This window comes from Tamandua tetradactyla, chromosome 4 (assembly GCF_023851605.1).
Source record: "Tamandua tetradactyla isolate mTamTet1 chromosome 4, mTamTet1.pri, whole genome shotgun sequence".
Taxonomy (NCBI): Eukaryota; Metazoa; Chordata; class Mammalia; order Pilosa; family Myrmecophagidae; genus Tamandua; species Tamandua tetradactyla.
The window spans coordinates 176,059,065-176,087,055 of record NC_135330.1 but is presented as its reverse complement, the minus strand read 5'-3'; the positions used below and the strand labels follow the sequence as shown (position 1 = coordinate 176,087,055).

General features: G+C 36.8%; 1 protein-coding gene across 1 annotated transcript; it reads left to right on the top strand.

Moving 5' to 3' along the window:
• The first annotated feature begins 894 nt into the window (after window positions 1-894).
• Window positions 895-27,912, top strand: ARGLU1 (arginine and glutamate rich 1). Its single transcript, XM_077158646.1, has 4 exons — window positions 895-1,487; window positions 12,133-12,358; window positions 14,668-14,751; window positions 27,076-27,912. Exons 1-4 carry the CDS (start codon window positions 1,141-1,143, stop codon window positions 27,238-27,240), a joined length of 822 nt encoding a protein of 273 aa, XP_077014761.1. The 5' UTR covers window positions 895-1,140; the 3' UTR covers window positions 27,241-27,912.
• Window positions 27,913-27,991: the final 79 nt, after the last annotated feature.

Here is a 27,991-nt window from a genome sequence, read left to right as displayed (position 1 = left end):
ATGTATTCCTAAATATCTTGTTGCCATTGTGGAGAAAAACTTTTTATTATTTCATTTTTAATAGGCTCTTGCTTGTTCAACGAAAAGTCACTAATTTTTGTTCTTTCAACATCTAGAATTAATCCTTTAATAACTCACTTTTAAAACTGAGGTACTTGGATATTCAGGATTTCATCTGCAAATAATAATTTTGTGTCTTCTTTGGAGGCTTAATAGTGAGACAGTTTATACCGTTTAGAAACTTATTTTCCTTGGCTAGGGATTCGTGGGGCTCACTGGTTATACGTAAGGGTTTTGTACCATATTACCCGGATACGCATCCGCATCCCTGCTCTTCCACCTACTAGCACTGAGATACTAGGCAAGTTGCTTAACCTCTCTGGATTTAGCTTTCCCATCAATAAAATGCGGGTAATAGTCCTTAGGTGACAAAGCATCTAGAACAGTAAGCCCTAATTAATTATACAAAGCACACATTATCTCCTGCAAGCCTCACAATGACTTTTAAAAACGTGGCTATCTCCATTCTGCAAATGAGGAAACTAAGCGAAGAGAATCAAGTGCCCATTGTCACTCTGATACAATTTAGAGCTGTCAGTCAAGACTAGTTCCTGGAAAATAATGTAATCAATTTATAGTCAAGAGTGATTTAATTCACGCCGAGGCATAATTTAACTCGCGCCAAAAAGTGATTAGTCAATCTAAAATAGTGTTGGCATTTTACCAGAAAGAAAAAATATATCAAAGCAAAGGTTTGAGTCTGGTAAATTGCACCTCAGGCTTCAGCCGAGACCCGCGGAAAGAACCGACCGCGTTCGGAAATCTTCGCCTCGCCTTCGGCAATAATCGTCAGAGGGCGGGGCACGCGCGACGGCACGTTTTAATGCAGGGCATTGTGGGAAGTGCAGCCGGTGCGGCCGCAGCTGCCATCTTAGGAAACTCCTTTCGATGCGGCCTTCTTGTACAAGGCGGCCTTCGTGGTGGTTGTAGGCTTCAGACAACGGTAGGAAGTCATCTGGTTGATAGATTGTCTTCCTCTGGTGTCGCTAGAACGGCCGGTCCACGGTTGAAGGTGGAAGCGATAGAAGCCGGGGGCATTTGAAGACAGGCCAGCGGTTAGTCACAGCGTCTCCTGTGAGGATGGGCCGGTCTCGGAGCCGGAGTTCGTCCCGTTCCAAACACACCAAGAGCAGCAAACATAACAAAAAGCGTAGCCGGTCCCGGTCGCGGTCCCGGGACAAGGAGCGAGTGCGGAAGCGTTCCAAATCCCGGGAAAGTAAACGGAACCGCCGGCGGGAGTCGCGGTCCCGCTCGCGCTCCACCAACACGGCGGTATCCCGGCGCGAGCGGGAACGGGAGCGCGCCTCGTCCCCGCCCGACCGCATCGACATCTTCGGGCGTACAGTGAGCAAGCGGAGTAGTCTGGACGAGAAGCAGAAACGGGAAGAGGAGGAGAAGAAAGCAGAGTTTGAACGACAGCGAAAAATGTGAGCATTGGCGTTGACTGAGGGGGATGGGGAGGAGTGAGGAAGCTGGATTGGGGAGGAAGTCGAGAAGAATCTCGTGGCACTGGAAGGGTGGCTGCTTTGGTGTAGGAAAAGCCTCGGGACAAGATAGACCCACGAGTTGGCTGGGAAAGAAAATTGTGGGGTTTGCGCTGCAAAGGCTTAGAGAGAAGGAAGCGATTTTGGCGCGATTGGAGGAGAAAGCAGGAAGTAAGGGGTGGAGTTCAGAGTGAGGTCAGAGAGCCTCCGACGGCGTGTAAAGACAGAAATAAACTAGCCTAAAGATACAGAAGTGTTTACAAACCCCACTGAGAATAGTAGTTGTGAAGTCCATCAGATCCTAAGCATTCCTCTGTTGAAGTTTAAATTAAAGCATTCTATGGTTAAACTTTAGTGAATAAAATACTTTGCGTCGTCCAACAGTACACCAAAAACAAAAATATTTTTAGTGTGTTTGTAGTTTTAAATGTATCTCGGTTGCTTTTCTTTTCTCGGGCCTGTGCTCCTTTTTTTTTTTTTTTTGAGTTGTAAAAAAATGCATAAACCTTAAAAATACGGTACGATGAGTTTGACACTTGAATTTACCTGGGTAACCACCATCTCAACCAAAGCTTATCCCTTCTTTTTATTATATTTGCTTCATATTCCTTTGTAGCAGACTTGTGCGCAATCTTGCTATTCGTTGTCCCTTTTGGTATGCTTGTTGTTAGGAAGGCACTTAAATATTTGCTTGTACTTTTGCATTATTCATATGTGTAATTTTTATGTAGAGAAGATTAGAATTAGAGTAAGGCTCTTATTTGAAACGCCATTTGGGTGAAATGTGTTTCTGAAAGAGTCATCCACCTCTTCCTTGTGTGGATAGTCCCAAATTTAGTAAACTTTTGATTTAAAAATGTAGGATTTTATTTTATGTATCACTGTAAGAACATCATACTCTGATAGTTTAGGTATTCATCTCCCAAAAGCCATATTGAAAAGTGGAGTTAGGTAGATGTGCTAACCCTCCCAGTTTAACCAGCCATCCTTGTTAAAGTTCCTAAGTGCATGTTTAGAAAGTGCTCTTGAGACAGAAAAGTTAGCTGAATTTAGGACTTTTCTCAGACCAGCTTATGTGTACTAAATCGTGGGGGTGGGGGGGATTACATTTTTCTGCAGTTGGGTTTGTGTTGTGTAGATTTTTCAGCATAGCTTGTTTCAAAAAGCAAATTTACTAAGAAGTAGGGATTAGAGAGCTAATATTAAAGTGAAGCAGTAGGTGAAGCCAGTTTTGCTGAGGGTGATACATGACTTGAAAACATATGCAACATTTTTCTAGTGCTACTTAGAACTGTCAAATATATGAAAACCAAGTGGAAGTAATTGTTTCACCATAAATCTGGAATATATAGAAACTGGCTTTTTGTTCTGGAATAAGAATTTTAATTGTAAAGATGTAGCTCTCATAACTGCCAATAGGCGAACATTTGTAAAATTACGTAAGACATCTCTGAGATAACTCTTATGCTTGGAAACAGAGGAGACCTCCAATGGGTAAATGACTTGCTTTTTAATGAAAAGCAGCAAAAGTGAAAGGAAACCTGGTATGCTGTAGCAAGCCGTAGGTGAACAGCAGAGAATAAATCAAGGAATTAAATGATGAGAAACAGAACAGCTTTACAGTTCTAGAATGAAAGAGGGAACATACTTCCAGCATTTATACTTATGTGTTATGCAGGAAGCACTTACTGATAGGGTTGAATGCCTTGGAATAATGCAGAAGAAACAGTGGGAAGATAAACACTGGTGCCATGGGAATGGGGGAAGGTAGCTCTCTTTGTCTTCAAATTCCTTCATTCAACTAATATTTACTGGGCATAAGTGCCAGGCACTCTGCTAGGTGCTGCAGTAAAGGTGGTGTAGTGTTCTCCAAGAGAGTGATCTAGCTGAGAAGACGTAAGTAGGTAATAAGACAGTGTAGCAAATTCAGTGATGTGCCTATAAGAGGAAGAAAGGAAGTTTCTTGTATGGTGGTAAATACCTTAGTGGTCCTATAGAAGCAGTAGCGGTTATTATAATTTGAGACTATTAGACTAGGAATACATTTGGCCCAAAGGAGAGAGCTCATTCCCCCACATTTCTAGAATAAAAGGAAAGGGGGGAGGGGAGTCTAAAAGTGGTGTAATTAGGTGAATGTTGACTGAAATATGAAATTCTACCAGTCCTAAGTCATAGAGTGAATAGAGAGGTAAATATAAGCTAAAAATCGTGGAAACATCTTGTATGCCATGTTCTGAAGCTGGGTTTCATCCTCTGGTGAGGTTTTAAGCAGGTAAATGAAACTTTTTTGATTTTTTGGTTGTTTTAACTGATCACTCTGCTGTGCAGAAGATTGAATCTAGTTAAGTGGCAGAGACAGGAGGTCTGCGTGAGAGTAGTGAGGGCAGTTGGAATGGAAAAGCAACAAATTTAAGGAACATTTAGGACAAATAAATTGGATATGGGACATAAGGGCAAGCAAAGCATCAGTATTGTTGATTGCTATGTTTATATAGTATAGTAATGCTATTCATCCACCAGATGTTTAACTGTTGTGTGTTAGGCACTGTTAAAATGTCAACAACTTATGAATAGTGGAATGACCCAGGTATAGTTTGGAGAGAGAAGAGCAGTTGGTTCAAGCTATTGAAAGAACCTTAGGAAATGTCTATATTTACTGTTGAGTGCAGAAAGAAAGGGCTGATGGAATCAGAGAAAAGGTCCTTGGTCAGATAGGAAACCAGATTGAGTAAATTACCCAACTCTGAGTTGTTTTCTTACCTGTGAAATAGAGATAGGACTTGTCTACCTACAAGGAGCTTGGCATATATTGGTTCTCAAAAAATAATATTTAATACAGTTGATATACATGCAGCCAGAGTGAGCCTGGTGAATTTAAGAAGTAATCCTAAGTTATAGTCTTATGTAATAAAAGATAGGACCTTAAAGCATTTTGTGACTTTATGTTTGATAGCTAATTTACATGGTTCAGAATTTAGTTCAGATCTTCCTCTCATCCTTGTGTCTCAGCCCCTGAGTGTAGTCCCCTCTCTGCCCTCTCCTGCAGTAGTATTATCATTTTCTTATATATTCTTCAGAGATACTATCTATATGCATGTTGTATTAAATTTTGAGAAAATTGGGCAGCTGAAAATGACAAATCGGGAAGATGTTAGTTGCATAGTAACTTATTGTGCCTGTTTGAAACTGTTGTGTACCCCAGAAAAACCAAGTTCTTTAATCCTCAGTCAATATTGCTGGGGTCTTTTTTATTATTTATATGAAGATGTGAGCCACCCACTTGTGGAAGGTACCACCCACAGTTGGTTGATTTGATTCTATCAAGATGTGTATCCAACCATTCAAGGTGGATCATTTACTAGAATCCTTTAAGAGGAAACCATTTTGGAAAAAGCTTTGCAGCCAACAGGGCCCACACAACCTTGAAGATGTAGAAAGAAAACGCCCCCAGAGAAGCTGTTTGAAGAAACCAATAGAGAATACTGACAGACCCTTGTGCTTCCCACTTGAGAGAGAAACCCTGAACTTCATTTGCCCTTTTTTTGGAGATAAGGTGTATTTCTCTGAATGCCTTAGTTTGGGCATTTCTGTGGCGTTAGAACTGTAAATTACAACTTAAATTCCCTTTTTAAAAACCGTTCCATTTCTGGTATATTGCATTCTTGCATCTTTAGCATACTAAAACACTTACTTGAGTCTGATCATAAGCTCGGGTATCCTTAGGGTTAAGTGGCATGACAGATTGAGAGCTGTCTAAAGCTAAAAAGGGGATAGTGCCGTCTGATATAACTAAATTATCTAAACTGAACTGTGATCTGTAAAAGAAATTCATAGAAATAGAAAAATGCTTGGTGAGCTAATTGTGAAAGTGAAGAAGAGGTTATGAGCAAATTCAGTATGTGGAACTACATGCCTTTTGGAGGTTAGGGCTCTGAGAAGACATAAGATCTAGCTGATATTGAATAAGAACTTTATTATTTTTTAAAAAATAGTAAAATCTTTGTGTACTCTTTGCCTTCCTAATTGGTATTGGAGAAGCAATGTAGCAATGCCTAAAATCAGTGGCTTTGGCATCTGCCTAAGTGTTCAGTCACAGCTCAGCAATATGCAGTGAGTTTGAGCCCAGTAACTTAAACTCCTTAGCCTCTGTTTCCTTATTTAAAATGAGGGTACTGCTACCCACCTCATAGAAATATCTTGAGATTTTAATGAGATGAGGTACATAAAGCTACAGGCACAGTATTTTGTACTTTCTGAGTACTAAGTAAATGTTATTTGCGAATATTATCGAATCCTAGAAGTCCCCTGGATTACGAGTTTTCACATCTTTAAGACTTTTTGAAATAATATTGCCAGTTGCTCTGTTACAAGTCATACTCCCCGCTTAACAGTTCTGTGCTATATCCTGTTTTGTTTTAAAAGTTGCCATTTAATTTGACTGTAACTGTGTTATTAGAAATACCTGCTATTTCTGATAACTGTTATTAGGAAGACCCCTGAGAGGGCGTAGAGATGGTAATCCTAATAATGCTATATCATTTCTGTTGAAAAACTTAAGATTTTGATTTTCAACAGTAGCAAAGGTGAATGGATTCAATAAAGGAGCCTGAGAAAAGATGAGGGAGATAAAAGAGCTTCCTGAGGGCAGAAGTTTTTAAGGAGTGGATACCAATAATAAAAGATGATAAATCTTTTGGCCAAAAGTTTTTTCAAGAAAGTTTCAGTGATCATATAGCAGTTAGCCTGACAACTACTTAATTGTGAACTGTGATGATAAATTTGCCATCAGTAGAGATAACACATGTTTAATTCAATTGTATTTGTGCCCATTGTTTTTCTGAATTATATATATGGGAGGGACATTTTTGACCTTTAATTTTTTTCAGCCTTGGTTCTAAAAATTGATTTAAAACAAAAGTAAGCTTTTTTTTTTACCTTACCCAGAATGGCAACAACAAAAATTACATTCTTGCTAATGCTTACCAGGGAAAGATTCTTCTGCTTTGGCTCCCTGACTTTGCATACGGCATATTGCAAGGCTTAATTGCAGTCTCACCCAGGTCATAGTGAAGTGTATGCCCTGGTTCCTCAAGGAACAAAGAGAGATGAGCAGCCTTGTGAGAAACTCCACAAGACTGTTTTTCATCTTCCCCAGTTGGGCATGCATTTTCCCACCTGATACCCCTGTGGGTTTTAAAACCACTTGAATTGTTAGAATTAGCTCCTTAACCCATAGCTTGTGCTGCCTATCATCTGGCCCCTCTTATTTATTTGGTGTCAATCTGTGGAAATAGAGGAGCATGGTGAGAGCATGCTGATCTGGCTTTTGCTGTAATAAATTTATTTAGGCTTGTCAGTGTGGCCCCCAGTCTAGCAGCTGTAATACTCAAGGACCTGATAGCTATTGCTGATGCTTAGGAACTGCTTAGCCACTTGACAAAAGCTCTAAATTACATGCAAGATCTCTTCCACCTTTAACAAGTTCTTAAGTTAATTTGGCAACCTTTCTACAGATTATCTAACTGAAGACCTTATTTCATTGTTTCCCTGCCCTTCTATTTTTGGGTGGGAAGTTTTAATTGGAACTGTTTTACAGTATCCTTCTTTTAAATAGTATTGTGCTCCATTTAGCATTGATATATGAGTTGGATTGTACTGTTTTTGGAAGTTGTTCGAATTTCCTCTTGAGCTTTTCTGTATTTTATGATTTTGTAAGAACACACTAGTAGAAAGTATGTGGAGTGTCTGTATGCCCTTAAAACACTGTATTATGAAAACATTCTAACATATACAAAAATACAGTATATAATAAATCCTTATACTGATCATCAAGAGTCATCAACAAGCCTTACATTTTTATCAGTCACTTCTCTTTGACTGAAGTGAAAAATAACATTTTTATATTGAAATGTTTCATTAGACCTTGTTTTAGTTTGCTGATGCTTCCAGAATGCAAGATACCTGAAATGGAATGGCTTTCAAAAAGGGAATTTATTAAGTGGCAAGTTTACAGTTCTAAGGCTGTTAAAATATCTAAACTAAGGCATCCAGACCTCAAGGAAAGGTCAGTGAGTCCAGAATACCTTTGTCAGTTGGGAAGACTCATGACGATGTCTGCTAGCTTTCTTTGCAGGCTTTTAGTTTCAAAGGATTTTGGGGGGGGGGGAGGCATTTTCCTTCTGCATCCCCACAGGTCTTTGGCTGTGTGGGCTCTGAAGTTTTTTCCAAATGGTTCTCTCTTAGAGGACTCAGTAAGCAACCCCTTCTTGAATGGGTAGAGACACATCTCCATGGAAACCACCCAAAGGGTCCCACCCACAGTTGGGTGGGTCACATCTTCATAGAAACAACTTACTTGTTGGGTGGGATTTTGATTGACAAGGATTAAAGAACATGGCTTTTCAGGGGGGTACATGACAGTTTCAGAGTGGCACATTCCACCGTCTGGGCCCCCAAAAAGACTTATTTCTTCCATATACAAAATACATTCCTTACATTATAATGTCAGAAAGTCTTAAGCCATTTCAATAATAATACAAATACAATACAAAGTCAAAGATAGTACAGAATTTCATTAAAGTCAGCTACAGGCATGGTCTGACTTAAGGCAAAAAAATTCCCTGGCTCTAGACCTGTGAAACACAGAACAAGTTATCTGCTGCCAGGATACAAAGGACGAACAGTTATAGGATACATGTTTCCATTGTCATAGGGAGAAACTGAAAGGTAAACAGGGGTCACTGGACCTGCAGGGCAAACTCCATTAGATTTCAAATCCTGAGAGCCATTCATACTCACTTTAGAAAGTGGCATTTCCACCCTTTCCAGGGGCCTACATGCAACAGCCTTGCTTTATTCGAAAGCTGAAGAGATGATTGCAAGACTGGGGTGCATTGGGGTATCACCTTCTCTTGGCTTCACCCTCTCCAAGCTTCGGGCAACACCCAGATTGCTGCCATCTCCAGGGCACCCACCTAATCCACCAGAACAGTGGATTTTCCCCAATCCCTGGTGTATGTGCTCTACTCTCTCCAATGCCTGGGATAGCACAACTCTTCCTAAGCAACAAAGCAGAAGGCCCGCCCTCTGCTTCCTGGGCAGACACACCCTCTCCATGCACATGGGTGGGTCTCCTCTCCTGGCCCAAGATTTCCTTGGCTCCAAGACCTTAGTGTCTTTGTTTCTGCCTCTGAATTATTTTTCCTTCTGTTTGTCCTTTTTCTGTCCTGTTTAGTCCAAACTGGCAGTGGTTCCATTTATACAGATCCCATAACACTTTTGTTGGTTTTCTGTGTGGTATACCAGGATCAGACCCATCAGATGATAGTACTTTCTCCACATCATTTCTGCATAACTCCATCTCAAATTCTCCCTTGTCCTGTAATGGCTGACTGCTTCCATTTTTGGATAAATCATCACCTGGGGCACTACTATTCTCTGGGCTCTCACTTTTTGGAAGCCCAGAATTTTCTAAACTATCAATTTCTGTTTTCTTTGTATGCATGTGTCAACTTACATCTTTCTTACATTTTACTATATGCTGCAAGGAGCAGCCAGACTGCATTTTCCAGTTAGTTTGGAAATTTCTTCTGCTAAATATCCAAGTTCATCACTCTCAGATTCTGCCTTCCTTCAACTTTGCAATGACATATTCCTCATTTCTGTTTTAATACTTGCTAGAGATATCTTTAGAGTCCATGTTTCTACTTACAGTCTCTTCAGAGCATTCTAGGCCTTCTTTTAAGATCCTCACAGCTCTTCCAGAATCTTCCTCTTATCCATTTAAAAAGCTGTTTGAACATGTTTGGTATTTGCAAATCACAGCACCACCTCACTTCTTTGGTACCAAAATCTGTTTTAGTTTAGTTAAGTTGCTGTAATGCAATATACCAGAAATGAAATGTTTTTTAAAAAGGGAATTTATTAAGTTACAAGTTTACAGTTCTGAGGTGTCCTAGTTTGCTAGCTGCCAGAAGCAATGTACTAGAAATGGAGTGGCCTTTACAAAGGGGAATTTAATAATTTGCTAATTTACAGTTCCAAGGCCCAGAAAATGTCCCAGTTACAACAGGTTTATAAAAATGTCCAATCAAAGGCATCCAGGGAAAGATACCTTGGTTCAAGAAGGCCGATGAAGTTCAGGGTTTCTCTCTCAAGTGAGAAGGCACGTGGCAAACACAGTCACAGTTTCTCTTTTGGCTGAAAGGGCACATAGCAAGCAAGACGTCATCGGCTAGCTTTCTCTCCTGGCTTCCTGTTTCATGAAGCTCCCCGTGAGGCGTTTTCCGTCTTCATCTCCAAAGGTCCCTGGCTAGTGGGCTCTCTGCTTCTTGTGGCTATGTCGTTCTTCTCTGCTCTCTCTGAATCTCTTTCATTCCCCAAAATGTTTCCTCTTTTATAGGAAAACATGGCTTTTCTAGGAAACGTACGTCCTTTCAAACCATCACATAAGGCCATTAAAATGTCCAAACTAAGGCATTCAGAGAAAAGATACCTTGATTCAAGAAGGGCAGTGGGTCCAGAACATCTCTATCAGCTGGGAAGGCACATGGTGATTTCTGCTAGCTTTCTTCCAGCCTTTTGTTTTCAGAACACTTCTCTGGGGGCATTTTCCCCCTGCATCACCAAAGGTCTTTGGCTGTGTGGGCTCTAAAGCTTTTCCAAAATGGTTCCCTCTGAGAGGACTCCAGTAAGCAACCCCACCTTGAATGGGTGGAGACACATCTCCATGGACACCACCTAATCAAAAGATCCCACCCAACAATATTGACAAGAACTAAAGAATGTTGCTTTTCTAGGGTACATGATAGTTTCAAACCAGCACAGACCTGTAGTTTAATTTCCATTGAAATTACTGCCCCTTTTCTTTAGATATTTCTGGTGATTAATTTTTAGTTTGGGGAGGGATGTTTTTTCTTTTTCAGGGCTTATTAAGACTGCCTAATACTGTGATGATTGATAGTGAAAAGGCAGAGGAACATAGAACACATCGTAGTCTTTTTTCATAGCCATTAAAAAAAAATCACCAGTAAGCCTGTTAAACAAGCAACACAGGCAGGCCCCCAGAATTAGTGTTGCACATATCTGGAACCTTAAAGGAAAGTTGCTTTCTCAAGTAGCTACTGTTTCACAGGAAATGTAGACAAGATAAGTGTAGAAACTGAAATGAATCAGGTTGTTAAAGATAATCTCATGCTAGTATGGTATCACTTTGAATAAGTAACAGCAGTTGAGAGTGGGAGAGAGTTGAGCTGAAATGATTGGGGTTTTTAAAGGTCATTTAGAAACTATAAAATCTTTACTAAGCAGATAAATTGAATAGTGTCTCATACATAAGTATGTCAAATGAGTCATCAAAAGATATAACTGTAACAGGTTTTATTTAATTTTGTGGGTTGTGAGAAAGTTAAAGCATTAATAAATTGGCTTATAATTGAGTTACCTGCAGAGCTACTGAATTCATTCATTCAGCACAAATTATTGTTTGAATCAATGCTAATAAAAATAGAATACAGCAACATATGTAATTTTAAATTTCCTAGTGGTTCTATTGGAAAGGCAAAAAATTAGTGAAATTAATTTTATTCCTAGTATAGCCCAAATATCAGTTCAATATGCTACCAAATAATATTTGAGATATTTTATTTTCTTTTTCTTCATACTGTCTTCACTTTATACTAGACATGTGACTAGTGACTATCATAGTGGATATCAAAGGTAAAAAATATGCAAGGGTTTTCAGTATAAACCCTGATAAATCAGTATTTTCAGCACAAAATTTTATTTGAGTAAATTAGTTTATAATGCCTAAATTAATTTTAAGTGAATTAAAACAGCAATGTTATCATACTACATTGAGCTTTTTAGTAGAACTCAATAAAGATATATGTATTTTTAACCCTCTTTATCATATCTGGAGGAGATTTTAATTGAAAATCAGTTAACAAAAGGAAGAAAAGGTACAGAAAAGGGTTTTAAGTTCAGAACCTGAATAAGTTCTGTTTTCACTAAAATCCATATTACTGTTATCCTAGCAGTCTGAATATCTCCAAGGTTGTTTATTCTACCTTTGTTTCACAGGGGAAACAAAACTGAATTTAGTCAGTCTGAATTGCCTGCTACTTAGTTTCTCCTGACTGGTCTGTAGCTCAGCTGACTGCATTGGCAAATGAGTAAATCCATATATATTTTTTTATTTTGGGGGTGGTGATGGGTACGTGGGCCAGGGATTGAACCAAATCCATATATTTTAATTGCTTGTCTTCTTAAAATTGATAACAAAAACAGATTTGTTGTATCAGATTTATTCTGCAGTTCCATAATTTAAAATATATGAATTAAGCTCTTTGTGTATACTAGCATTTTTGCATTTAGAAAGTGATAGAAGAAAAAGAAAATTATATGTTTACTTGCATTTTGTATCACTTGGTGTCTGTTCTTTCCTTTGGGTTGCATGAAAATGAGTTCTAAGATCATTGAACCCTGACTGCACCCAGTGGGTTTATAGGCCTATACCTAGTTTTTATTTAACTTCTTAGATTTATTTTTCGTATTTTTTCTAAGTCATTTTTTCAACTTTGTTTGCTAGTCGGCAGCAGGAAATAGAAGAAAAACTCATCGAGGAAGAGACAGCACGAAGAGTGGAAGAATTGGTGGCAAAGAGGGTTGAGGAAGAATTGGAGAAGAGGAAAGATGAAATTGAGAGAGAAGTTCTCCGAAGGGTGGAGGAAGCCAAGCGCATCATGGAAAAGCAGTTGCTCGAAGAACTCGAGCGACAGAGACAAGCTGAGCTTGCAGCACAAAAAGCTAGAGAGGTAACGCTCGGTCGTTTGGAAAGTAGAGACAGTCCATGGCAAAACTTTCAGTGTCAGGTTGTGCCTCCTGCTCAGTTCAGAAAGAGATGGAATACAGACTATCTAATTCCTTTCTCATCTAAACTTATATTGCTGCGAAAGTTAATTTTTTAGCCTATTCAGAAGTGCTGACTGATGCTTAAAAGTTATTTTCATAAAACATATTCAAGGATACTTTTTGATTTAATGGAACTGGCCTACATATTTGAGAAGTGTTTGAAACTTTTGCCATGGCTGCAGGACTTAAATTTCTTTTTTGGGAGGGTGGGGGAGACAGGGAGTGGTAAAGGGAAAAGGTTAAAATCCACCTGTGGTTATGTATTCTTCTTTTCTGCTTATCACTCTTACCTAGACTGTGAGAGGCTTTTTGCCTTCAGTCAGATTAAAAAGAGCAGGGCCTAACATTGAGTGACAGCACCTGCTTTTGATAAATAGGTTTTCTTACTCTTCTTTTTTTTCCCTTCTTTTATCCCTTGCCTCCTCCCCCAAATCCTCCTTCAACACAATGGACTAATTCTAGTGTTCTTATCGTAAGGCCCTCCATTTTCCTAATGTGTTTTGAAGAAATCTTTTTAGGAAAAATGTCCAGATTATTCATCCACTTTTTTAGTATCTACTAACAACTCCTTTTTTTCTCTAGAGAGTTATGAAGGAACAGGTTGTCCTTGTCTGGAGTCAAGCTAAACACATGATTTGTTTTATCAGCAGCTGGAGCAGAAGTTGAAAATGTCTTTCTGTGAGACAGTAATTTGCTACTGAAGCTTTATGGCTTATTTGCACTAATTACTCCAGGATCCTAAAACTTGCTGAAAGTCACTGAAACACTCAGGACAGTTACTTTACACCACTGAGTGTCCTTCAACATAGTTTGCATATAAGAATATGAATTCTATTGGTGTGTGCTGTAGGAAATCCTGTAGTTGTATGTTCTTGAACGTAAATATAATATTTGACTCAATATATGACTCATTGTCATTTTTAATCTTGGCATTGTTGTGGACAAGTTGACATCATATTAAATTTCTTTGCTTTCCAGTAAGCTTAGCTTTTAAAATGCATTTTCTCTTTTGCTGTCTTTAACTAGATATACATGTGTATATGTATAGTGGGTTTCACAGGCTTTTATCTATAAAATTGAATGTATGAAATTTTTGTTTATAACAGTGCTTTTAATAATGAAGATATTTTTGGAGTAATGGTGCTCTCTTGTAGCGAGTTATTAATCATAGTAAGATTTTTTCCTCTTCGTTTGCTTTTTGTTTCATATTAACAATTTTTTTTTACACGGACACAACTCTCTGACAGTCTTTCCAAATACTAAAATCATTTGAATATGTATGCTGCGATCTGAACACTGCCCAAACCATCAAGCAATCTTCATATAGTTTGCATTATAAAATCTCATTAAATTTTCCAAGAAAAAATAAATTACAGAATTTTATTTCCTGACCATGCATCCCCTGGATTCCTGAATTTCAGTTCAGACTGTAGATGACAATATAAGCTGCCTTTAGAAATTGTCAACATCTGAATGTTAAGTCCATTTCCCCATGGAAGAAGCCCGTAGTTCCATGAAGTATGGATTACCATTTGTATTTTTCACTAACAGTAAATGTATTTTTCTTATTAATTGTTTGCCTTAGGAATGATGAATTACATTTTTTGTTCCTTCTTACCATAAACATCTGCATTCCTCAGCTCAGCCTTCCTTGTATGTTGTTTCTTTATAAATGGTTGAGCTGCTGATGCAGGTATTGCCAAGCTAACAGTACAAATCATTTTAAAGAGGAAGCTGGCGCGTATGGCAGCCGAGGAGCACACTCTGCAGGACACTGGACAAGACAGTAAATATTCAACTTTTAATGCTGATTAAAGGAGTATAGGTAAAGAATACGTAGGTATACATAATTGGTGAGACAAATATTCACTTTATTTATATTTTATATATTATTTTTTTAATTTGGTAAATACTATCCAGTTTTGTAGTTGTCCTTGTTGATTTGTGTGATATTAAAGTATTAGTAATAATTGCCAGGAAACTATCATTAGGGAGGGTTTAGTTGGTTGCTGTTTGGACTGGGAGGGATGATTTAAAATTAGTGCTAGAAACCAATTTTAGTGACTGCACAGTTTATCATTTGAAAGACAGAAGGTAGCTATAAAGCTACCCTATAAGTCAGATCAAAAAGTTCAGAGGAAGTTTAGTAAAAATTTATCAATAAAAATAAACATTTTATTTTTCTAACATCTTAACATGTCCTCCCCTTTAGGAGGAAGAACGTGCAAAACGTGAGGAGCTAGAGCGAATACTGGAAGAGAATAACCGAAAAATTGCAGAAGCACAAGCCAAACTGGTAAGTATAGAGCACACAGGAAAAATAATTTCCACTTGCTTTCTTTTTTTCTTAATTTTGTGGAATGATATTTTTGCTCTGTAATTTGACTTTGTTTTCCAGCGTTCTTAGGGCTGTTTTAAGGTCTTGATATGAGAGTAGGAATATTTGACTAGATTTTACCTACTGCCTACCAAAGGAATCTTAAGCCCCAAGGTCATCTATACATTGTAGTTATCTCTAATTTGGAAGGAATTCCATATTTTGCAATAGTTTAAACAGGTTTCCATTTATTACTGCAAAGGAGACGCTAAGCTTACTTATAATTATGCCTTAGAGTCACCCCCAGAGAACTTCTTTTGTTGCTCAGAAGTGGCCTCTCTCTCTAAGCCAGTGTGACAGGTGAACTCACTACCCTCCCCCCTAAGTGGGACCTGTCTCCCTGGATTGTAAATCTCCCTGGCAGTGTGGGACATGACTCCTGGGGATGAGCCAGCATCCAGCATCATGGGATTGAGAAAGCCTTCTTGAGCAAAAGGAGAAAGAGAGAAATGAGACAAAATTAAGTTTCAGTGGCAGAGAGATTTCAAACAATTGAGCGGTTATCCTAGAGGTTATTCTTATGCATTATATAGGCATCCTTTTTTAGTTTATGGTATATTGGAGTGACTAAAGGGAAATGCCTGCACCTGTTGAACTGTATCCCAGTAGCCTTGATTTTTGAAGATGAGTGTGTAACTGTATAGCTTTTACAGTATGACTGTGTGATTGTGAAAGCTTTGTGGCTGATACTCCCTTTATCCAGGGTATGGACAGATGAATTAAAAAAATGAACAAAAAAATAGAAAAAAATGAATAAATAAAAACAGATTTCTAGAGAAAATTGTAATATCTCCATCCCAGTTTTTTCCTATCCTAAACATAGTCGTATTTCTCTGCCCCCAGAAAGCAAACAATAAAAACTTGAAGGTGTTTAAATCAGATTAGGCAGCATTTCTCTTCACATTAATTGCCTTTTTATCAACCACCAAACAGAATAGATAGTATATATTTGATACTAAGTGTACAAAATTTGGTTAATTATGTTTTGTTCCTAACTTACAGTCTACCAAGAAGTAGAGACTTAAAAATTGTAATATGATAGAGGAATGTAAATGGTGATATTGAGCAACTTTAATATTGTAATAAATCAATATAAGAAAATTGAGATAACTTTTTGAAATGAAAAATAATCCATATTCTATTTTTCCTTTCATTTTATATTTTGTATATAACTTTAGTTATTTTTTTGCATTTCTTTTTTTAGTACATAGTAGCATTTTTTAAAGAGGAATAAAGTTCTTGGTATCTTAAGAGCTTTTCCATTTAAGACTGAGTTTTGTTTGGAAGCAGTCTCAGTATGAAGAAGGAAAAAAGTAGAATTAAAAGACCATAGTTATAATACTCCCAAAACCAGGAAATAGTTAGGTGTTATAAGACAAAGTTGTTTTCCTCCGTAAAGGTGGTGTGTGGGAGAACTATTTCAAAGGTATGATGTAATTCAGAGATGGAAGGAAATTTGCTTAGATTGAGTGGGGGATAGTGTTATTTAATGCCCACAGATGGAGACTTGGCCTAGTGGGATTCTTGGTTCAGGAGAGACATCTAGAAAAGTTAGTCAAATTAGAAATATGTTCAAAATAGACATTTGCTTCTAAGTCATATGTTGACTGAGGGGAAAAAAAGCAAGTTGTAAGATCCACTTATGTGGTGTAAAAATAAAATCTGTGAGTGTTTATAAATTTACAGAAAAAGGTCTGAGAAGGTCTAACTTACTAACAGTGGATATCATTGGGATGAATAATGTGTCCTATAGTTTATAAGAAAGTAAGAAATGAAATACTTGGGGGACAGTTATTTCTAGAGCATGATCTTTTGAAAGATAGTGTGCCCCAGATAAGAAAGAGTACTGGAAATACCATATACTGGAAATACCATAGGCAATTTAGTAAGCATATAGCATAATATATTTGTGAATGTAACTCACTGGTTATTTTGAAGGCCATAATTGAGAAAGGGGAAACTTGATCACTACTTTACTGCTGAAAGACCTAAAATCTGCTTAGGTAGAAAAGGTGATATGAATGTGGGGAGTCTTTGTAAGATATATCATTTTGTAAGCGCATAAATAAGTAGGTGATAATACTTTTTTTAAAAGCTATTCCATATAAGGACAGAATCTCAGTCCAGGAGGAAATAGCTAAATGGAAAGTGTATATCTTGAATTGAGCTTAGAAGGTCAAGGTTTGAAGGGTAAAGTCAGTTTGGTTTGTGAGGCATGGATGTTCCAGAAGAGGGAAACAGTATGATTGATAGTTAAAACATGGAAGCAAAATTACCAAGCAGGTTGGACCAGAATTTCTCGTAAAGATGTAACGAGATTTGATAGGAATGGTGCATTCATGTTATGGGTGGCCTGAAATGATACATTAACTTCTAGAACAGAATTCTTCAGTTTAGTCTCTGCCAAGATCTTGATCCTTTCTTTATCCTGGGGTGGCTGTCAGGGTTATTTGGGATACCTTGAGCCTCCTTAATCCTTCTAGCATGCTGTCAGAAAAAGTGTTCTTTGGATAGGAGGATACACAAAAAATAAAGACAAAATTTACATATTGAATCTTCTTTCATTTTTGTTCTTCTTTCCCCTTCCAGTTTTGAGCTAAGAAGGTTCATGGCCCTGTTCTTTAATCTTTATAAATGTTTATTGGAAAGTGCTATGTAGAATATATTGAAAGTTCCATTTACATATTTTAGAAAGGAAGGGGAATTTAGAAGAATGTTGTAGATGACGTGGACTTTGCTGGATGTCCACACTGGTAGTTTATGTTATTGAACCAACAGTTGTGTTTGATTCACAACATAAAAGTTATGCAAGAAATGTGACAGTTCTTTGTTCTATAATTATGAAACAAGAATAGTAAGTATTCTAGTGTCTAGAAGAGGAGGGTTGACCAAACTTAACTATTCACATAATCTTTATTGAGAACCTATTGTGTATAAAAAGCAATTTGGAGAAAATGGATAAGTTCTTAAAGAATTTCTTGTATTTATTGTGGAGACAAGGACAACCTCCAAGAATAGCTAATAGAAAGTATTAATGAGTGATATGGGTAATATGAAATAAATTGACATAAATCATATTGCTTTGGAGTGGCTTGGGAAGCTTGGAATAGGTACTCTTGAGTTGAGTTTGCTTGCTGTTTGGTTGGAGAGAGAGGCCACATCTGAGCAACAAAAGAGGCTCTCTTGGGGGTGACTCTTAGGCCTAAATTTTAAGTAGGGTTTGACCTATTCTTTGTGGGGTTAAGTTTCATAGGAACAGTAAAAAAAAAAAAAAAAAAAAGTTTCATAGGAACAAACCCCAAGACTGGGGGCTCAGCCTGTAGCTTTGGTTGTCCACACTGCTTGTGAGAATATCAAGAATTCGACTTGGGGAAGTTGAATTTCTCCCCATTCTCACCGTTCCCTGAAGGCGGCTTTGCAAATACTTTTCCACTCACTGATCTAATCACTCTGGGATTCATCAGGTCATCACTCTGGACAAACCAACAAAAGGGAGATAAGGTTTTGAAAACAACTTAGAGATAAACAGGTTAGAAAAGAAAGTACGCTGGAAGGGGAGGGGAAGAGATTTCTTAAACAGTATAACCAAATGGTTTAAATAATCCATAAAACTGCAGGGACAGTAAACCTATGTATATAAAAAAAAATTTAGTTGATGTAGCAGCCTGTGATGAGTTCCAAAGAGTACAAATTGGTTATATGAGGACAAAAATTAAAGAATGACACAAAGATCTTTCACAAATCAATAAAAGAGAACCAGTTCCTGAAAAGAAAAAGTGAAGAATGTGAAATGATTAATTTACAGAAATTGAATGAAAAAATAGCTGCAGCAATAAATTCTTGAAAATTTAACCCAGCCTCAGTATGGAGTCAAAGAAACACCTCCCCCACACCCTTTTTATTTTTGGTATGTTTGTTTGTTTGTATTGGAAATATCTTCGCACTCAGTGGCCGGTGTTTTCACCCTCTCATTGGTGGCTTGGATGAATAGAAGGATCTTATTTTTATGTTGATAATGCACATTACCATTCTTTTTGAAAAAAATTTTATTGTTGTTTTCTCTCCTGTTTAAGAAACTGCATCTACCCCTAATGACTTAAAGTCATTAAGTATAGGTATACCTCTCCAAGCTTAATTTATCCTTCACATTTGGATCAAAGATTCATTAGGAATTGAATTTTGTGACTGATGTTACCAAGGAGCTGTTTATATTTTTCCATGTAGATATTCTATTGATCTGAGACCATCTTTTCTCCTGAATTGCATTGTCTGCTTTCTGGTAATACAGGAGATTGTATATGATTGGATGTATTTCGCTTTTTTTTTTTTTACACGGACAGGCACTGGGAATCAAACCCGGGTCCTCTGGCACGGCAGGCAAACCTTCTTGCCTGCTGAGCCACCGTGGCCCACCCTGTATTTCGCTTTTATTTTTTGTCCTCACATAACCAATTTGTACTCTTTGGAATGCATCACCGGTTGCTACATCAATTAAATTTTTTTTATATACATAGGTTTACTGTCCGTGCGGTTTCGTGGATTATTTAAACCATTTTTTTATTCTAGCAACAAATAATACAACCTAAAATTTCCTCTTTTACTCTAATGCCAAATTAGATAGCCCTTTCTTTCTTTTTTTTTTTTTCTTTAAGTGTTATCTATTATTGGTAAGGATGTATGTTTTAAAGAGGCCATTTATATGAAGACCCTGGGAGTTTTAAATCACAACACCCATTCGGAAAATATTTAATAGTAAACACCAGAAACCTTCAAAATGGTCTATTCTTTCCCTTAGTTCCGCTTCTAAGAATTTATCTGATGAAAATTGAATCAGATAAAAATAGATTTATACACAAAGGTATTCTCCCTGGATTACCTAAAATAGTGAAAATTGTCCAGCATTGAGGTTGTTAGGCAAATTATAATATGAATGCAGTGGATTTTTTTGTAGTAAAATATTCAATAATATAGGGGAAATAATGCACAAAATTCGTCTGTATAACATTATCTTGATATTTTGAAAAAGTATATTTACACATTTTAAGAAATAGGAAAATATGCCAAGGTAAGAGTAGTCATCTATTAGTGGTTTAGGTGTAATTGTATCCTTTTTCCAGTTTCTGCATTTTCTTTAAGTAAATACAGAATCTGTATTTGCAAATTTTCTTAGTTGCTGAAATACATTTCCAACCCCAAAATCTGTGCTTGTTGCACTTTCACATGTCGTATAATGCATGATATTAAGTGTTCTAGTCCAAGGTATTTTTCTCCATTTTAATTCCAGATTGTTTATTAAGCAAATTTGGGTGTATGTCCATAAGGAGCAAGAAGATATTAACCCTTGGTCATATGTGATTTATAATATCACAAAATTAATTTAAGCTTTGCTTGGCTGGTCTTGGCTTTCTGGCAGTTTGGTTTCTGGCTCTTGAACTAGTACTGGCAGTACACAACTATCTTCACATATTTGAAGGGTTGTTATAGCAGTGGAGGATTATTATTTATACCACTGCAGAATTTTTGATGTCCTCTTTTTCATACAGTTTTGTTATAGTGATATACGTGGTAAAATCCCAAAGATTATTTTGAAATGAATACTAATCTTATTTATTTGAAAAGGAATGTAGATTAAGGAAAGATGCTAAATTGCCCGGGAATAAAATGTGCTTCCAGGAGATTGCGTTAGTGAGTCTTAAGACTATCCACTGGTGAAGATGGTGGTAAAAGAAAAAGATATGAAACTGGTTAGTTAATCAGCAGTAAACACCTAAGCTGTAATAGGAGACTGATGATTTCTAACTAATTTATGACTAACATGCTGTGTCGAAGGAGGGTGCAGTTGATTTTAACTGATAGAATGTTTTTTGAAGTTTTAAAAATACTTACAAATTATAAATTCTAGATCTATAGTATATTTCTCTTTTTAATATTGAATAGTTTACCCCCCAACCCCTTGCCAATTAGGAATTTTACCTTATTCACACTTGCTCTACAAAGAAGGCCAAGGGTGTGTTTGCACAACTTTTTGCTATGGGTGGAGACATAATGCTTATGACTTCGGATTCCCTTAGCCATTTCAGCAAAAAAAAAAAAAAGAAAAAAGAAATAGAGGTGAGATTATCCAGTAATGACCTGAGGAGGAGCCTTTTGTGACATGCAGAGGAAATTCACAAGGTTTTTAAAGATGTTTTATCAGCAGAAGCCCTGCCAGGATGGATTGAAAGGCACAGAGAGTAAAAAGAATGAAGGAAGATTAACTCTTATCAGACTCTACACATAGAGGAGAAGGTGATATGAAGATGTAACAGAGAAAACTTTGAAGATGTTTGCCATCAAGATTGGAGTGACACGGCCACAAGCCAGGGAAAACTGACAGCCACTGGAAGCTGGAAGATGAAAAGAACAGTCTAATTTCAGACTTGTGACCTCCAGAATACAAGTTAATATGGTTGTTTTAAGCCATCTTGTTTGTGGTAATTTGTTACACAATACAGTCAGAAAGAGGATAATGACATTGTGGTAGAATGAGATGCAACAGCAACAGTACAGTACATAGGATAGCTAATAGTGATATCTTTACACATTTTAAGAGACCAAAAAGTATAGTAAGTACCTGTCAGTTAAAAATATTTTAATTTTAAATGAAAGTGACAGGGAAATTAGGTAAGGTTTTTTCAGTGAGTGTGTTCAGTGTCTTGGTCCCAGTTAGTAAAATAGTAAGCTGGTTTGAGACCTTAATAAACATATTCGGGGCAACAATTAAGAAAGCTTTTTGGAGATTAGTGTAGTGACTTTGTGTTGGGCAGATTGAAGGACAGAGTTGGAAACAAGCCATTGAGGGCCAATCAAAAGATGGGCTCTTAAATTGATAAGGTGAAAGTAGAAATGATAAAAGAAAAATTGATAAAATGCTCAGTAGTAGTAGGTATGTAGAGGAAGGAAAAGGAGAAAAAGAAGGTCTGTGTAAGAACCAGAGAAGACCCTTCTGATGTAAGCCACTCAGAATGAATTAACAAGGATCACCAGGCTTTTGAGGAAAACCAAAGTATACAAAAGGAAATGGATTACCATGACATCCAGTGGAAAGAACTGACTTCCAATGGAAAGTGAGGGTATGAGGCTCAGAGTACTTAAAAACTCTACTTTGATGCTTTTTTTCATTTGAGTTCAGAACATGAATAATAAAATCATGAAGGTATCACATTTTTATTTTTTGGCAATACTGGAGAGCAGTTTTCCAGTGCTCTGGGGCTCAACATAAGAATGGTAGATTTCAGTATCTCTCTCTGCTAAAGGAACTTTTGCTATGAACTACCTTGATCTAAATTTATAGACAGTATGAGAAGGGAAATGCTTAGAAAAGAGTAATAAAATAAAATTTAAAAACACTAGGCCTTCTGAGTAAAGAAGATCAGGCAGAGAGAATACAGGAAGCAGTAAACAGGCCCTTCAAATAAAATGGTTTATTTTGTTTTTGTATATCCCATCTCACCAGTCATTCTTTAGGGGCAGGGTACAGGGTTGGAAGCACCTTTATTAGAACATTGTTCTGGCCAAAATGGACAGGAAGGCCTAGTCCTAATATCTCTGTCATTGTGACTGTTAGCTTTCTTCTAGGTCTCCATTGTATCTACCACATAATCCTTAGTATTATTTATCTGGACTCTTGGTAGCATCTCCCTCCCTCCCTCCCACCCTCCTCCCTCCCGTTGTGGGCGGGCCACAGTGGCTTAGTGACATAGTTCTCACCTGCCATGCCAGAGACCTGGGTTTGATTCCCGGTGCCTGCCCATACCAAAAAAAAAAGCGTTCCATTATCAAGTACTTCTTACAGGCACTGTATGTTTAGGACTGAGGATAATGCTAATTAGCTATAGTCTCAGAGAAATTACAGCTCCCTTACCACACACTTAGGCACATCTCTTCTATATTTGTAGACCTAAATGAAAATGAAACTTTTCTTGATTCTTTACCCAATCTAAAGGTAATTTCAATTCAATAGTTAGTATTTTCTATCTGAAAAGGAAGTTGATCTCTGAGAAAAATCTGTCCTAATTTTTGTAAGCCATATTTTCTAAGCTGAGCCTTAAAGTAGTCTTTTAAGATTATTGTGGTCTTTGGCATGAGAAATAGTACTACCATTTGAAAGACATTTATCTGAAAATATTTACTTTAGAGCTAAGAAAACTTAAGAGAAGCTGGCTATTATATCCAGGAAGGGAAAGAATTATATACGGTAGGAGGGGCATTAACATTGTTGAAGTAATAATATAGGCCTGCAAATAATATATTTATATTACTATCGAATTCTGGCAATTTAAAGATTTTTTTTATATATGTGTACAGTAATGAGTATTTACTATTATTTTGAGCTCATAACTTTCCCTCCTAATTGGGCATTTAGTAAAAATTAGTGAAATTTGTAATTTACTTAAATTTTCAACTTAAGACTTAGTAGTACGAGATACCAAAGACAGGACATTTTTGCCTATGTAGGGAATTTTACCTGGGGGACCCTCTTCTCTTTCCTTTCTCTAAGTCTTAAAGCCAAGGATAGCCTTCCTTGTTAAACTTCACTTTTCTGGACTTGTTATATATTGTTAATTGAACACGTTTAAGTACTGTTTTCCCCCAAGTGTCCTCTATTTCCTGGATTTCCCGGGAGAAGGGAGATAGGTAAGAGAAATGAATTTCCCAATTTTTTCTTTCCTTATCATATCTCTTAGTCCAGTAATATTTTTACATTTAATGCTTTACTTTTTAAATCTTGCTTTTAATATTTTGATTAAATAACATGATCCATATAGTTTAAAATTTTGGGGGGGAAAGTAAACAATGAAGTCTTCCTACCTGCCACTGCCTCCAACCCCACCCTCAGCCTACCCAATTCCCAACTCTAAATTAAGTTTTTTGTTTCTTTTTCCAGTTTTTAAAATGCCTGTTCAGGCAGATAAAAATACATATGTTATTATTCTTCCCTTTTTTTGCACAGACATAGCACTCTAAATGTGTTATTTTCTTTTCTCATTTAACACATTTAAAGATTTTTTCCATTTCTGTATAGAGAGGAGTTCTGTTTTTTTCTTGGGTGGGGGGAGAGTGTTTTCTATTTAACAGCTTTGCAATATTCTGTTTTTTAGATATTCCATAATTTATTTAACCAGCCCCATATTGGTGGTTATTTGGGTTTTTCCAGTCTCTTACAAGCTATTGTAAATAAAGAGCCTTGTAAACATCAGTTCTGCATATGTGCCAGTGTATGTGTAGGATTAAATTGCAGAAAGTAAAAGTTGCTGAGTGAAAAGAAATTATGAAGATGTAACTTTGATAGATATTGCCAAATTTCTCTTCATAGAAATTTTACTATTTCACTAGCACACCAGCAATATATGGGAGTTTCTATTTCCTCACAGGCTAGTCAAGAAGTTCTGCTATCACGCTTTTGAATTTGTCAGTCTGAGAGGTAAAAAGAAAAAATGGTATCTGAATTTTAATTAGATTTATCTTATTGGTTAAGGTTGTGATATTCTACTTTACAATACATCCTTATATTCTTCTCTACCCATGGTTCTAATATGCTCTCCTGAGGGCTGACTTAGAACCTTGGGGAAAAATGAGTCTGGGTGTTTATATTGGTTAAGTCTTGTCAAAAGATTCTAGTACATGAACCCATACTATGTACCTAGATTCAGTTGCACATACTAAATTCTTACCCCAAATGTATGATGATTTATTAAACTGTAAAGTCACGGATTGATGAATTCACTGAAGATCAGAGATAGCTCTTTCTGTTGTAGTTAGTGAAAATCTTATGAAGAAAGTGGCAGTTTGACATATACTTTGTACAGGCAGGATTACAGAAGAAAAGACATGAGCAAAGGAGGGAGTTGGCAAGGTAGAAGGAAAGGATGATTTAAGAGATGGTAGAAACAAAAAGTCGGAGCCAGATTACAGAATGTCTTAAATGTCAGCATATTTAGTTAGGAAGTAAAACTATATTGTATGGAAAGTGGAAATCACCGTAAGTGTAAGGATAGGAGAGAGCAGTGCCCTTGAAAAATTAGTCTGGCAGCATTGAATAGGATGCACTGAAAGGCAGAGATTGGAAACAAGTCATTAAAGCTGGCAAGACATATGTAGACCTGAATTGGTATGGTAGCCGTAGCAATGGAAAAGAAACTCTGGATGAGAGAGAATATAAAGGAAGAATTAACAAATTTGGTGACTTTTATTTGATTATATTAGTGGAAGGGGGAAGACAAAACTAAGCTATAGAATTTAAGTGGCAGAAGGGAAGGTAGAAGAGCTGCTTTATATTAGGGATAGAGTAGAAGAATTTCAGGATTTAAATCTGTTGAATTTTGAAATACCCATAGGTCTCCCGGCAGCTGAAATATAGCTTAGGAGAAAGATCTGAGAAATAAGATATAGTCTAGCACTCTGTGTTGAATTTTCCATTTTGTGGGACTACAAAGAGCTAAAAATATCTGAAGTTAACCACTACCAGATTCCTATTGCTTTCAGTTCTGATCTTTGTTATCTCTGACCTTATTTGATTTCAGTAAATTTGCCCTGTCACCTATGTTCTACCTTTTTTTCTTATCTCTACTTTGCTATCTTAGAAGAAAACAAATCTTTGTGTTATGTATCTATTTAAAGTTTTTTCTTTTTTTTTTCTGCCTTCTTTTCCATCTTTAGCCAAAAACCAGTCACGCTGAATTTTTCTATTCCCTGACTAAAAAAATTTCCATTGAAACTAGTTGAGCAGTCTTAGAAAAATGTGAGAAAGAGAAAAATTTTAAAAGGCCTAAGTGAGCAGAAGAATGAGTTAAAAAGAGATTATTAAGTTTATTAGTTTTTTGCCATCTAGAAAATAATTCATTACAGCAGTGGAGATGAAAGCAATGATTTCTTCAAATTTGACTTTAAATAGAAATGGGAAGACAGCAAAAGGGATGCAGTGAAAATTTTAAGGTCAAGGTCAAATGTAGTGAAAAAAGCCCAACTCGGTGGTAACTGAGCTTAAAAATGCAAGGGTTAGGCGGGCCGCGGTGGCTCAGCGGGCAAGAGTGCTTGCCTGCCATGCCGGAGGACCCCGGTTCGATTCCCGGCCCCAGCCCATGTAAAAAACAAACAAACAAACAAAATATAATAAAACAAGAAAATGTTTAAAAGATGTTTCCCTTTCTTCCTCCCTTCCTTCCTTCCATCCTTCCTTCCTTCTCTCTGTCTTTCCTTCCCTTCCTCCCTCTCTCAAAAAAAGAAAAAAATTAAAAAAAATTAAAAAAAAAAAAAATGCAAGGGTTAGAGCAGGATTTTGCAACCTGAGCCCTGTTGTCATTTTACTGTGGATAATTATTTTTTGGGGGCGGTGGGGGGACAAGGCGGTTGTCCTGTACACTGTGAATTGTCTAGTAGTGCCCCTGTCCTCTGTCCACTAATGCCAGTAGCACCTCCTCCCCTTCCCCCACCCAGTTATTACAACCAAAATTGTGCCTGGATGGGCCCACAGGATAGAGTAAGGATTTAGAATTGAGCAAGTGGATATGGTATCTTTAGGGGCAGGAAGGAGAGGCTTGATTAGGAAGTGGTGAATTTTCTTAGTAAAGGGGGGAAATTGTAGAGAATGTAGGAAGTTCGCTGCTTGAAACTTGAAGAACTTTGCAGGAGTTAATTATTCCAGCGCCCATTTGAAATTGAGTAGCGTTTTTATAGTCAGCCAAGTCAAAAAGGTTTCCTAATTTTCTTCCCTCCAGGGAAAGGGCTCTTTAGTGATTCTTGGTTAGATATTGACATTACAGTTTAGCCCCAGTGGGGATTATATTTTTTCTAGAATATGTATGCCTTTGTAATTATAAATACAATTACTGGATAACCTATTCTTTAAATAAACCCATACCTTGAATTATAATTGATGGTCTGTTATCCTGATGGTATAGATAAAATGCTAAGGCATGACATACAGACATTGCTTTCCATTTTCAAAATGTATACATTTTTTCCCCTACAGTTTGTTCCTTTATCTTTCATGAGAAACGATGGCATAAATGGAGGAATAGGTAATAAAAGGTTCTTGCCTAATTTCCTCAATATTGAGAGACTTTTGTTTTCTCTTTGCCACTTACTGTGTAACCTTAGTTTTTAAAAATGTATTATTGTGTGCTACAACCAGATTTCAAAATGTTTTTAATAGAAGACATGAAATTCATAGAAAGTTCTAATTTTTACTTTTTTAACTTTCAGGCTGAAGAACAGTTGAGAATTGTTGAAGAACAAAGAAAGATTCATGAAGAAAGGATGAAACTAGAACAAGAGCGACAGCGTCAACAAAAAGAAGAACAAAAAATTATCCTGGGCAAGGGGAAGTCCAGGCCAAAACTGTCCTTCTCATTAAAAACCCAGGATTAAATTGCAAACTCTGAACTTTTTACAAAAGAAAAATGGAAAAACTTTGTATGGTAGCTTCATGTTGAAGTGGTTTTTTTTTGTTTTGTTTCTTTTTTTTTTTTTTTTTTTTTTAATTTGGAAAATCTGGATAGTTAGCTTGTTCTAATAGGGGCTATGCTCTGCAATTCTTTTTTTTCCTTAACTTCCATTAAGTCAAATCCTTATCAGATCATTGTTGTCTTCTAAAAAGTGATGTATTTTTCACCTGTTTGGATTGTGTATTAGTGGTCTGATGCAGCAGATCACTGTAAACTGTGGGTGGTCTGATAAGGTTTTTACTGACCCTGACTTCAGAGTTATACTCTGTTTATTACACCATAATGCTGGTTTTGCTGACTTTTTGTTTTTTTATATATTTATAAAAAAGGAAAAAGTTGGTAATTGCATTGGAAAATTCCCAGGGTATTACTGGACCTATATAGTGTATTGTTAAACCAGTGTCCTTGTGATACTGTTGCTCTTGATGTTCCTGATACAGGTAAGGAAACAGTTGGTCAACTCTGATACAAAAATATATATACAGTTCAGTATTGTCTCTGTTCAATTTGTTTTTATTTCATTGACAAAATCAAACCAGCATTCCCCATTGTGTAAATAAATGATTTTGCTGAATAAAGTAAAGTCTTAAATTCATATGTTTAAGCAATTTTTTTTAAAGTTCTGTTAAGTCTTAAAGAGGGTGGTTTAACTTTTTGATGGTCAGTAATTCAGA